Source organism: Bufo gargarizans, chromosome 4 (genome assembly GCF_014858855.1).
Source record: "Bufo gargarizans isolate SCDJY-AF-19 chromosome 4, ASM1485885v1, whole genome shotgun sequence".
In the NCBI taxonomy this organism is placed as follows: domain Eukaryota; kingdom Metazoa; phylum Chordata; class Amphibia; order Anura; family Bufonidae; genus Bufo; species Bufo gargarizans.
This window is the reverse complement of record NC_058083.1, coordinates 137,167,007-137,180,960: the sequence shown is the minus strand read 5'-3', so window position 1 is coordinate 137,180,960 and position 13,954 is coordinate 137,167,007. Positions and strand designations below refer to the sequence as shown.

At 40.1% G+C, this 13,954-nt stretch overlaps 1 protein-coding gene across 1 annotated transcript in view; it reads right to left on the bottom strand.

Moving 5' to 3' along the window:
* The window catches only part of SLC9A9 (solute carrier family 9 member A9), an 804,798-nt gene that overhangs the window by 297,067 nt on the left and 493,777 nt on the right, over positions 1 to 13,954 (bottom strand). Inside the window, exon 12 of the mRNA XM_044291747.1 lies at positions 3,046 to 3,199. Within this exon, the coding sequence (XP_044147682.1) occupies positions 3,046 to 3,199 (154 nt within the window). The remainder of the gene's footprint in view (positions 1 to 3,045; positions 3,200 to 13,954) is intronic.

Genomic DNA, 13,954 nt, shown 5'->3' with positions numbered 1-13,954 from the left:
TTTGTTTGCAGGGGATTTACCTACATGTTGCTGCCTTTTGCAGCCCTCTAGCTCTTTCCTGGGCTGTTTTACAGCCTTTTTAGTGCCGAAAAGTTCGGGTCCCCATTGACTTCAATGGGGTTCGGGTTCGGGACGAAGTTCGGATCGGGTTCGGATCCCGAACATTTCCGGGATGTTCGGCCGAACTTCTCGAACCCGAACATCCAGGTGTTCGCTCAACTCTAACCATGTGTCCAACCTGTGCAGCTGCAGGTGGATCCAGTAGGTTGAAGGTCATTGTTACCTTAAAAACAGATTTATACTGTCTATTAAATTGCAAATTGTATGAGACTGAACTAATGAATTCCTTAGCTCACGTAGCCTGTGTGCTTTGTACACCCCTGCCGAAATACACTGTTTTTTCTCAGACGCTTTGCTGTTGGTTGATTTAGCCCTGTTCAGTAGATACTAAAGACATCAGACAGACATCCTCAATACAGAAAGGAGACAGCTACAGGCTGGACTGTCACATATCAAGGTCTTTATTGGCCAACAGTGGAAGTGATAGTGATTCTCACTTTGTAACATTCACCTCTAGTGCAGAACCATGAGAAGTAACAGAAGTAAAGTCAATAAAGTTGGCAAAGAAAGCTGGATTCGTGCTGAAGACATGTGAGACCAAGCTTCCAATGCATAAAGTGTTGCTCAGGAGACAAAGTAGTCAGGAGAAGGAGAATACTTTTACTCTGTATATTTAAATCTGCATAAAATATTATGGCAAATGTATAAATCTACATGTCTCTCACTGCTGAACTGCTGATTTAGTTCAGTGGTTCTGATTTCCATCCAGAAAATCCAGATGTATGTGAATGTCCACGTAGCATCCAGATACATCTGTATTTTTCAGACCCATTTACTTGAATTAAATATATACAGTATACTTATATGTAACCATGATGTCATACAATAAAGACCTCCCAGGCTATGAGCTCTGCGCTGCGATTGGCCAGCGCTATAGCCTAGGAGGAGGAGACGTCCAGCAGAACAAGGACAGACTCCTCCTACTATAACCAAGTCCCCGAACATACCGCCTACTATAACCAAGTGAGCGAAGATACTGGAGGACATAACGGGAGAACGGAGCGGCGCCCAGGGATAATAGTAAGTGCAGTGAGATCCCTGGGTGCCGCTGTATATGTCATGATACTTAGTTCACAATGTTTTTCCAGGTGAAAGGTCCTCTTTAAATATTCTCTCCTCTTTTACCTTGTTGATTCCCTTTATGTATTTCAAAGTTTCTATCATATCCCCTCTGTCTCGTCTTTCTTCTAAGCTATACATGTTAAGGTCCTTTAACCTTTCTGGTAAGTTTTATCCTGCAATCCATGTACCAGTTTAGTAGCTCTTCTCTGAACTCTCTCCAAAGTATCAATATCCTTCTGGAGATATGCTCTCCAGTACTGAGCACAATACTCCAAATGAGGTCTCGCTAGTGCTCTGTAGAGCGGCATGAACACCTCCCTCTTTCTACTGGTAATGCCTCTCCCTATACACCCAAGCATTCTGCTAGCATTTCCGGCTGCTCTATTAATGTCACGGAAGGTGTACAGGAAACAAGACAACACAAAATGAATATACGACTCACTGGATCCACAACTAAGGAACAAAAAGGGAGACCCCTGCATTAGACCTGGCACTCTCTCTGACTGCTCAGCCTATGCAAAAATCCCAATGGTAGATGATCGCATATCCTCGTACCTCGACTGTATAACACCTGAACACCCTATAATAGTGAGGGGACACGACCACCGGCTCCCTACACTAGATACGGAGGGAGTCAGGGTCACCTGGGATCCAGCAAACAGAAAAACACAAATGAATGCACAACACTCATCTTGTAGAAGACTGGGAAGTAGGATCAGCATGCACACACACTCCAGGAAGTAATATAAACCGCACACTGATGCACTATGGGGAGGAATTTAAAGGGATGCAATCAGTACAACTACATGACAGCTGAGAGAGGCTAACGAGATGAGGAACTGAAAGCAAAACAAAGGAAGCTCAAGGAGGAGGTTCTGAAAGGCATCTGTCAGAGCTTCTCAGATGTCTGGTAGTGACAATGACATTGTTTGCCTACCTTTAAGTCTTCAGAAATAATGACCCCTAAATCCCTTTCCTCAGATACTGAGGTTAGGACTGTATCACTGATTTTATATTCTGCTCTTGGGTTTTTATGCCCCAGGTGCATTATCTTGCACTTATTAACATTAAATTTTAGTTGCCAGATTTTTGACCATTCCTCTCGTTTTCCTAAATCCTTTTCCAAAAGGTTGGTGTGTCTATTTAAGTTTTTATTTTAGCCTCTATTTTTGAAATGGTTATGTTGGGATTTGAACTCACAGCCTTCTACATTAAAGTTGAGAACCTTAACCACTGGGCTATACAGCTTCATGAAAAGTTTCTGTATTATTAATGCACTGTTTACGGCTGAATTAAACAAAGACATATTTACAGAATTTTGAGCCACTGATCCAAGGGTGGAGTGGGATCACCTAGGGACGAGCACCCAACAAAAGCCTAAACCAGATGACTGCTGTGCCCAGAATACTCATACGGTCATTTGTACTTTGGTCTTGATTACTGCCCTATGTAAACATGTAAAGCAATCAAACAACAAGCAAGCAATCTTCGCATCATTTATGTGGCCATTAAAATCATCGTTTGTCAGTTTTTCAACTGTGGGGAATAAGTGATCGTAGAAACTACCAGCTCAATGAAAAATGCACAAGTGCAGCGTGTAAAATTTGCCATATCAACGAGTGGCATTGGTTTAAGCAGGTTATCTGGCCATGTACATATGGACCCATAGATAGCATGTGTATACGGGACAACGTTGTTTAGACAGTAAGAGAACAAATATACTGCATGCCTTTGAATCCTTTTATATTCACATTAGGTTTCTTGAGTATTATTACAAGGTTTGGATTTAATAATAACATGAACTATGAACACCATATTAAGTCACCAAACCCCTGTAAATTTCGCAAAACACATATAACTAACCTGATTTGGAGCCATGTCAGCATTGGTGTTGTACCACCTCCGAAAACCCACACGGTGAAAAAGACAACCAACAACGTTGTGGTAAACATAATCTGTTTGGGCTGAGAATCGGTATCTCGAATAGCTAGTGCGAAAGCTATAGCGCCACGTAAACCTGCGAAAAGAAATTGTGCATGAAAAGTAAGTAATCAAAACAAATGGGGTCATTTATCAAACTGGTGTAAAGTAAAACTGGCTTAGGTGACCATAGCAAGCAATCTGATTGGTTGCTATGGGCAACTAAGACAGTTATACTTTATACCAGTTTGATAAATCTTCCCTAAAATATGCATTTCAGAGATAAATACATTTGGTCCTATTATATCGGACCGTGTACTGTATATAATGTATAATGTTCTACAAGAAATAGCAGAAGGGTTTACAATCACATTCAAGCTGATATCTGTATGCAGGACAGTAACCATACCCCTTGTTACTGTCCTGCATACAGATACCAGTTTGAGGTTAATCACACCCAAATAGGGCACTACCTAGCTTTAAATATCAGGGGAGGGGCTAATATTGTTTAAAAAAAAAAAAAAAAAAGGAATTCCTATCACATTTTGGCTACATGCACATGACCGTATGTGTTTTGCGGTCCACAAAAAAAAAAAAAAGAATGACATCCTTATGCCATCCGTTTTGTTTTTTGCAGATCCATTGTAACAATGCCTAAAACGGACAAGAATAGGACATGTTCAATTTTTTTTGCGAGACATACAAAAGCGGACCAATTGAAATGAATGGGTCCGCATCCTATCCACAAAAAAAAAAAAAAGGAACGGACACGGAAACAAACAACGTTCATGTGCATGTAGCCTTTCAGTGAATTTTTACCCGGATCACTCCAAATGGATCTATACGAATCATTGCACTGGCTCCAAGAAAGTTTTGTGCACAAAGAGAAATACCTGGAGACGGCTGCTCGGCCAATCACCGGACCAGCAGTGACCCGCCTCAGCCAGTGATTGGCTAAGAGGGCGTTTCCTACGGAAGCAGTGCTATAATGTGGTTACTGGCTCCATCCACTACACAATGGATGGGGCCAGAATCGACTTCTAGCACAGATACTGTATTTGGCAAGGGTGTGGGGTGCTGAACCCCTGCTGATCTTATATTGATGGTCTATCCTTAGGAGGGGGGCATCATGAACTGATGTTATGGCTTGGGAGGGGGCAATTTTACAAGTAGTTCAGATGCTTGTTCAACATGGGATTGCTTCATATACTGTATATAGATGCTGACAGAATGCAACTAATTATTGGATCTTATCTGTGTTGGTGTTCTTCCACTGTTTTTTTTATTTGAAAAGCCCAGTATTTTTTTGTATAATCAAAAGTTATATTTTTTTATATTTGCTTTAAAATAGACTAAAAACTAAAAGATTTAGATTACAATGGTTTATTTCTTGCTCTACAGCATTTTCCTTTAATTCTCATCCCTTTCCTTCTCTGTACTGGAGATCCTGCTACAGGAGGACAGATTTTACTGCAACACCTTTCTGGTAAAAGTATGTAAAATACTGTAGCTTTTCTCCAGATGAAAGAAAACTGTCTTTTCAGTGCCACCTATAGGAGGCTATCATGTATCTCAATGTGAGATAACTTAGGACCTTGAAATGCGTATATCAGCCTGACCAGAGACAGAGAATCAGACCAAATAATCTCGGATTATCCCAAAATGTTGAAAGGGAAGCCTGTCACCTTTACAAACATATACACTATATTTATTTTTTACTGTCTTTTATATAAAACAGGTATCTTTATGTCTTTTCTACCACATTGTACTGTGATATGTATCATGGGAAGATGTATCAATATATCCTACCGGTCATCTGATCTCTGCCATCCTGTCTGACAGCTGAATATATTAGAGGGAGAAAAGCTCAGCTCTATGATATATACGTTTATGGAATTTTGAAAAGGATTTCTAAGTAAAAAGTTGATTAAATCCTTACAGGACTCCTGGGAGACACAGCAAGAATCCTGAATACCACACCCCCACAGGATGATTGACAGTTCTCCCTGCATAAGTATGTGTACACAGAAAGCTGCCAATCACCCTGTGTGGATAGGGTAATCATAGTCTTTCCTAGGAGTCCTGTTAGAATTTACTGTACTTTTTACTCAGAAGTCTGGCTCCAAATTATATAAACCACTTGCAAATGTATATTTGCAATAAGGAATTATTTGGTTTAGGCCATTATTATTTGTGTCATATAATTTTTAGTCCTAACTACTACATACAGATTTATAATTGGATTGCACCCCTTTTATCCTCTCAGTTTCCTGTTTAGGTTCTGGCTATCAGTATATATGGTGTCTATTATTATTTTTTCCGTTAAACAAGCTGTTGCAGTTAGGGGGTTCTAGGGCTCACAGTTCAGTCAGCCTCACATTTATAATACGTCTGAATGGACACTTTTTGCATGTCTTTCCCCTGTAGCTACTAGTCACTGCCACAGAGAACTAAGAAAAGCGTGAGTATAACATAATTTCTCAATTTTAATCAATTAAAGGGTTTTTCCAAGATTTTTTATAATCTTGGACAACCCCTTTAACTTAGCTTTACCTGCTTGTTTCATCTTATTATCTTTTTCTCTTTCTTTGTCACACCCCTCTCATTCCACCCTCTTTTTTCCTTTGTAGTTTTACTGAAACATAAGAGATGATTTATCAAAACTGGTGTAAAGGAAAGCTGTCTTAGTTGCCCATAGCAACCAATCAGATTCCAGCATTCATTTTTCACAGCTCCTTTGGGGGATAAATCTACCCCATAGTTCTGAAATTGTATAACATGCAGAAACAGATGGTTCATGCCCTGATGTTCCAGGAGACCCATTTAAAAACTAATCATAGTCCTGTTCTAACAACAAATATTATAATAGTGGTATCATGGTACTAATCCAGATGTACAGTCTAAATTCGTTAGCATCGCTTTATAAAAATTGGTTGCTGTCTTCACTGTTGCTAAGGATATTGACCCTACTGGTCAACATTGCTTTCATTAATGCCATGAAAATTGACATCTTGCCCCTGTTTCTCTACCCCTTCCAAATGGTAAACATCCTTCTAACGTCTGCATTTTTAAAAGCTTAAAGACGCTATTAAGAAGATTGTTTGAAAGACAAAGGGCATCTGTCATCAAATTTATACCTATAAAAAAGGTTAACCTATATTGCCTGCGTGTTTGGCAGCTGAAGGCATCTGTGTTGGTCCTATGTTCCTAATTGCCCAGATTGCTAAATGCAAACGAGCCTCTAAGAACAAAGGGCTTTGCCATTACACCTACAGTGTAAAAATATTCATACCCCTTGAACTTTTCCATGGTTTAAAAAAAAAAATGTATAAAAAAAATCTGGAAAGTTTGGTGTGCATTTCTATTCAGCCCCCCTGAGTCAATACTTTGTAGGACCATCTTTCACTGCAATTACAGCTGCAAGTCTTTTGGGTAATGTCTCCACCAGCTTTGCATATCTAGAGGCTGAAATGTATGCCCATTCTTCTTTGCAAAATAGCTCAAGCAGTTAGTTTGAATGGAGAGCGTCTGTGAACAGCAATTTCAAGTCTTGTCATTCTTTTTCAATGGGATTTAGGTCTGGACTTTGACTTGGCCGTTCTAACACTTGAATATGCTTTGATCTAAACCAGGGATGCCCAACCTTTGGCCCCCCAGCTGTTTAAAAACTACAACTCCCAGCATGATTGGACAGCCTACAGCTATAGGACTACAGAAGGCATTGTGGGAGTTGCAGTTTTACAACAGCTGTAGGGCCGTAGGTTGGGCATCATTGATCTAAACCATTCGATTGTAGCTCTGACTGTATGCGTCACGGGGCGCCAAAGGCGCACTCGGTCTCCTATCAGCCGCAGACCTGCTGCTTAGCTTCAGGAGTGAGGATCTATGTTTGGCCTCGTTCCCAGGGCGGCTTTCCTAGCTGAGAGGCTCCCTGCTCCTAGGTCTGCCTTGAGCGCCGAGCTGATCACTTGGTGCTCGACTTGTCTGTCTGTCGGTCATGTAACGCTGGCCACGTCACATGACCCTCAGACCCCACTATAAATACAGGCAGCCTGCTGGCCACAAGTTGCTTGTTAATTCTAGGTTCCTGGCTATTTGTTGGACTACTGAATACTACCTCATCCTGTTCCCTGACGATCCTTTGCATGCTCCTCCTGTACTGCGCATCTCTCCTCGTATCCTGACCCCGGCTTCCACCTGACGATTCTTTGCAGACTCCTGTTGTACTTCATTTCTCTCCTGGTATTTGACCTTGGCTTTTCCTGACTATTCTCTGCTCCGTTCACGTTCCGTTATTTGTCTTGTCTGTCTTCCCAGCACGTATCCTTAGGTAGGGACTGTCTAGTTGTCCCCTGTCATTAGGACTTGCAAGGCAAGTAGGCAGGGCCAGGGGTGAGGGTGGAGCGCAGTGATCACTATCCTCCCCCTGTGTGTAGTGTATGTGACCGTCACAGTATGCTTGTCATTGTCCTGCCGGAAGGTGAACCTCCGTCCTAGTCTCAAGTTTTTTTACAGAACCTCTACCAGGTTTTCCTCCAGGTTTGCCCTGTATTTAGCTCTGTCCATCTTCCCATAAACTCTGGTCAACTTCCCTGTCCCTGCTGAAGAAAATCACCCCCAGAGCATGAAGCTACCACCACCATGTTTTATGGTGGGGATGGTGTGTTCAGGGTGATGTGCAATGTTACTTTTCCACCACACATTGCGTTTTGCATTTAGGCCAAAAAATTAAACTTTGGTCTCATCTGACCAGAGCACCTTCTTCCACATGTTTACTGTGTCCCCTGCATGGCTTGTGGCAACTGCCAACAGAACTTCTTGTGGTTTGCTTTTAAAAAATGGCTCTCTTCTTGCCACTCTTCCATAAAGGCCAGATTTGTGGAGTACATGACTAATAGTTGTCCTGTGAACAGATTCTCCCATTCTGGTGCACCTGGTAGCCTGCATCATATGAGCCTGTTAGAGGTGGGGCTCACAGCCTCCTCCCATTGTATTTGTGATCCTACATTGGAGGTTTTTGGGAGCTTTGGCTGTGAGTCGGACTTTTCCACCTATCAGACAGTGTTCACACACTACAGGTAGTTTAGCGTTAGGTTCCTCTCTACACTGAGATACCTTGACGGGGTGCGCAGGCTCCAATATGTTCTTGACTATTTGCTAAAATCTCATTTTAACACCAGCATGAGGGTTTAGCTATATATTATCATTTGCATATTGTTGTAGTGCACCTTTTGCTACAGTATTTGGGGTTCTGAGCACTTTCTCCCATTTGGGCCACTTTATTCAGTGATTTGGTTTTGTTAAAGTGAAATAAATAAATAACAAGTACACATATTAAATGAAGAGAAAAGAGACCCCCCCCTTGCGCTCCTATTGTATGGATCTGTGTGAATCTTCCTGTATGGGGAGATCCTGCTGCTTAATGTCTGCTGAGGAGCTATTGTTCTCCTTGGGATAATGTATACAAAATGGATATATCACCTGTAAGGGATATGGGACACAAGCGCTGGAGTACACAGTCCAAAAACAACTAATCCATTAGATGAGTATTAAGATTAGGTACTAGTTTGAATAAATGTCTATTTGGCTGCAAGAATAAGTATACCAGTGTGGCTGGTTATAGGGATCAAAACATGTGGTCAATAAATGGGGGCGACAAAAGGTATGTAGGTCAGAGAATATGAGTGTTGGTGCTAACCGTAAAGCTGTAAATGAAGGGTTAATGCTGATATTCCCAATGTGATTGATACCTTGTCTTTTCCTCCAAAATGTTCCCTGGGTGGACGTTCAATCTGCCGTGTTTTGAGATCTTCTCGATGTTCCTGTAGGGGTGCTGTTCTCCTTTCAGATCGCGGCGTTCTTCTGCTCACCTGCCAGCTGCAGCGCGGCCCCGGCCGGAAGCACGCGCGGCGCGAGGGAGCTTGGTCTGTTACCTGGGAGACCGTTTGCGGTGACGTCACCGATGCAGGTACGGAAGCCTCCGTAGGACAAAAGACTATAACCAACGCGTTTCGGAGCCTAGCGGGCTCCTTCGTCAGGGTTAGTCTGTTAGTTGTGCATTGGAGGCTTAAATAGCTTGTCCGGTATCCCATGGCAACAGGCAGGCGTTGATCTTGGAACAGGGGAGGTGCCAGACTGTCAATCTACAGTGGACATACTAAGTGCTATTCATTTTCTTTTCAAATGTTCATTTATGTATTTGTTGTTTCATTTTTGCATTATTTGGGATTAGGTTATACAGGAGGGTAACAACTTTGATCTAATTTGGTTATATGCATATCCATAGAACATTCTCAATATCTTTATTTATTTCATAATTTTTTTGTTTTTTATTATTTATTATTTATTCTCTACTTCTTTGGGGGGCTTATTGGATGTTTATTTATTATTGGAAGGCAAACAATTCTATTTCCTGATTGAGTCCGTTAGGGGCCAAACTATTGCATTTAAAAATCCATTGGCTCTCTATCCTGGACATGGCTTTGATGTAATCGCCTCCCCTCTCGTCTTGTTAGTACACATATTAGGTATCGCCGCATCCATAACAACCAGCTTTATAAAAATATCACATGACCTATGTAAAAACAGTTCCCAAAAAACATTTTTTTGTCACCTAACATCACAAAGTGTGCCCCCAAAATAGTACCAATCAAACTGTCACCTTATTCTGCAAAAAATAAGACCCTAACTAAGACAAACGGTCAAAAAATAAAAAAAGCTATGGCTCTCAGACTATGGAGACACTAAAACATCCATTTTTTGGTTTCAAAAATGCTATTATTGTGTAAAACTTAAATAAATAAGAAAAAGTATACATATTAGATATTGCAACGTCCGTAACGATCTGCTCCATAAAAATGTCACATAACCTAACAGGTGAACTCTGTAAAAATAAATAAATAAAAACTGTGCTAAAACAACAAATTTTTTGGTCAACTTGCCCCATAAAGTGTAATAATGAATGATCAAAAAACTCATATGTACCCAAAAATGGTACCAATAAAAACATCTACTCTTCCTACAAAAAACGAACCAGTGCACAAGACGATCGGCCGAAGAAAAAAAAATGGCGTTCAGAAAATGGAGACACAAAAACATAATTTTTTTTCAAAAATGCTTTATTATGTAAAACTGAAACAATCAAAGAAAGTAGACATATTTGATATTCTTGTGTCTGTAGCAACCTGCTCTATAAAAATAGCACATGATCTACCCTGTTAGATGAATGTTGTAAAAAATAAATACAGTGCCAAAACAGCCATTTTTTGGTTACCTTGCCTCACAAAAAACCTAATATAGAGCAATTAAAAATCATATGTACCCAAAATAGTACCAATAAAACTGGCATCTTATCCCCTAGTTTCCAAAATGGGGTCACTTTTTGGGAGTTTTTACTGTAAGGGTGCATCAAGGGGCTTCAAATGGGACATGGCCTGTAAAAACCAGTTCAGCGTAATCTGCCTTCCAAAAAAAACATATGGCACTCCTTTTCTTCTGCACCCTGTCGTGTGCCCTTACATCAGTTTACGACCACATGTGGGGGGTTTCTGTAAACCGCAGAATCAGAGTAATAAATATTATGGTTTGTTTGGCTGTTAACCCTCGATGTGTTAAAGAATAAAATGGATTAAAATGTCTCCCAAAAAAGTGAAATTTGATCTACATATTCCTTTAATTCTTGTGGAACACCTAAAGGGTTAACAAAGTTTGTAAAATCAGTTTTGAGTAACTTGAGGGGTGTAGTTTCTACAATTGGGTCATTTATGGGGGGTTTCCCCTATGTTAGCCCCACAAAGTGACTTCAGAACTGAACTGGTCCGTAAAAAGTGGGCTTTGAAATTTTCTTAAAAATGTTAAGAATTGCTTCTAAAATTCTAAGCCTTGTAATGTCCTAAAAAAATTTAATGACATTTACAAAATTATGCCAACATAAAGTAGACATATCATAGTTATCACTTTCTGTTTTGAAAGCAGAGAAATGTAAATTTTGAAAATTGCTAATTTTTCTAAATATTTGGGAAATTTGGTCTTGTTTCATAAATAAAGGTGAAATATATTGACTCAAATGTATAACTATCATGAAGTACAATGTGTCACGTGAAAACAATATCAGAATGGCTTGGATAAATAAGTGTTCCTAAGCTATTACCATATAAAGTAACATATGTCAGATTTGCAAAATTAGGCCTGGTCAGGAAGGGGGTAAATGGCCCGGTCTGGAAGTGGTTAAAGAAGATGAATAGGGTAGATAGAACTTTATTGTTTTGTCAATGTTTGTCCTGTTCTGTAATCTTCAGTATAAATACGTAAATCATGTACAGGAGACAGCATACAGACGTGAGATTAATTTTGCAGAACACTAGCATTTTGTTACTATTATTATTTTAATTTACTACTCGGAAAATGAGCAATGTCTTTACATGGTGTTTCCATGATTCATGAGCAGTTGCATTGTTCCTTCTCCACTAGGTGACATATTACAAGAAGGTAAAAGAAACAATCTCTTCTCTCTAAGTCCAGCTAATGACCTATTCTTGAAAGGCAGACATGAATGCAGAGCTCACAAAAGCAAACCACATCACTGGCAGATAAATAGTCCCATAGGAGTAGTCAGTAGTTAAATTCAATTACAGACAATATACAGAGTCTTATAATTACAGTTGGGACAACATGCAGGAGCTTTATATATCAGTCAAGGCCTCAGTATATCATGCAACATAATGGCCTTTACAGTTAGCATTATTTTATTGAAACAACTATATATATATATATATATATATATATATATATATATAGCCAAGCCGAATATCCATCCAATGGCTTGGCTATTTTCCCTTGTCATATCCCAAGGCCACCCCAAGAACAAAATAGAAAGCCAAAGTGAAAATTAGGGATACTACATATTTATAGCTCAATATTCTCATATGAATGTATTAGCAGTCGTTACTGTGAGCCATAAAATGATGATAATTACAATCACAACAACCTGCTGAAGTACCAGCAGCTTGTCACAGATACCTTAAAGCCTTGCCCTATTTTATAGACTGTCCAGGAATTTCTTGACGATTATCAACCCTGCTCACCTCCCATGGTCAAAGACAATGCCAAAATTATTATTGTCTCGTGAACCCAGAATAACATTAAAAAAAATACATAAAATGATTTAATTATGTTGCTAAACCACAGATTATGGCCTATAGTACAAATAACAATACCCTATACATCACAAATCGAATAGCTCCTTTAGTAACTATTACATGGCAGACAATCCTTATTAACCAGGGAAATACTAAAAAATCAGTAGCAGGGCTAATCAGAAAGAACATAAATCTGTTGAACAAATATTAATTAGTGATGAGCGGAAAAGGCAATATTCGTTTACGCATAAATTCGCGAATTATAGAATTCGTGATCTCCAGTCATTATTTTCACGATTGCGCAAATCGGAACTAATGATGCGCATATTTTTTGCATAATACATGCAACTTCACATTTTATCAGGCCTGAGTAGAAGTAGTACTGATTGGTGCACTATGTATTGTTGTGACATCACAGCACTGTGTCTGTAGCATGTATGTATGGACAGAGAAACAGTAATTCCTATCACACTACCTAACACCCTGCACTGGAACCTATCAGCTACACTATATCACTATCTAACCTACACTGACTATCTCCCCCTAACTATCTGTATTATATATATAGGCTAACTAACTATCTAATGTAATGACACAGGAAAGCACAGAGCACAGCAATGACACTGCTGTCTCTCTCAGATCTGCAAATACTGTATACAAGGCCTGCTGGGGAGGTTCTTATATAGTAAGGGGTAGGCAACTTTCCTATTGGTTGCTAGGGATGTTGCTAAGCTCAGACAAAGACATTGCAGCCTTCTCATTGGTCCACAAGCAAGAAGGGAGGTTACTGATGAGAAAAAAAAATCGAGATTATTCACAATTACAAATAGATAGCACTATATTCTACATCTCCAAGTGCCAATATTCGCGAAAGAAATTTGCTATTAAAATATTCGCGATCAACACTAATACTAATGTGTGAATTCAAACCGAGGTGGAGTACCAGTCAACCCAACATACGTTTCGCTCCCCCCAGCTGCTTATGGGGGTTGTTCTCCATCTTGTACACCCAAAGTCTACTTATTATAACAATTTCCCCGTTTACTAATATGAAATTATTCCTTTTCCACTCTGCAGCTATGATGAAGTAATATCTCATAAATTTGCCAATTTCCGGGAGCAAATGCTTGGGACCTCAGAAATTAGGGGTCCCCCTTCTGGCCACAACCGGTTGCCTGACAAAATAAAACTAAAGGAGCAGATATAGTCGCTGTGCAGCCGGTTCTTCTGCAGAGAGTCCCTCCCAGCTTAAGAGTAGAAGCAGATGTCCCCAGGCTGCACCACTAAGCGGATAGTGGGGCTTAATGGGCTGACAGTGACGAGGCAAAACGCTATAGCAGGGTGGAGCTTAGTGGTGTAACAAGAGCCCCCAGAAACAACGTTGCTTGGGGCCCCAGAAAATTCAGCACTACCCCAGATCATCACACAAAGGGTTTACGTCAAAGGCAGTGAAGACCAGCAGTCAATGATATTCTAGTGTGTTTGCCGAGCACAAAAGGAATATCATATCTATTTCCAGTCATCACTTGCATATCGCTTAGAAGGTCAATAAAAGTGCTGAGAGGTAAAATGGCTGCAAAACTGAATGTACAATGGTAAATTCATGTTAAATAGCCATCACTATGACTATTGCACTCCGCGGTGCACGCCATTATAGAAAAGGCAGGAGAAGCTTTGGAAGGTTCTCCTGGCTGAGGGTTTGAATGTGACAAACA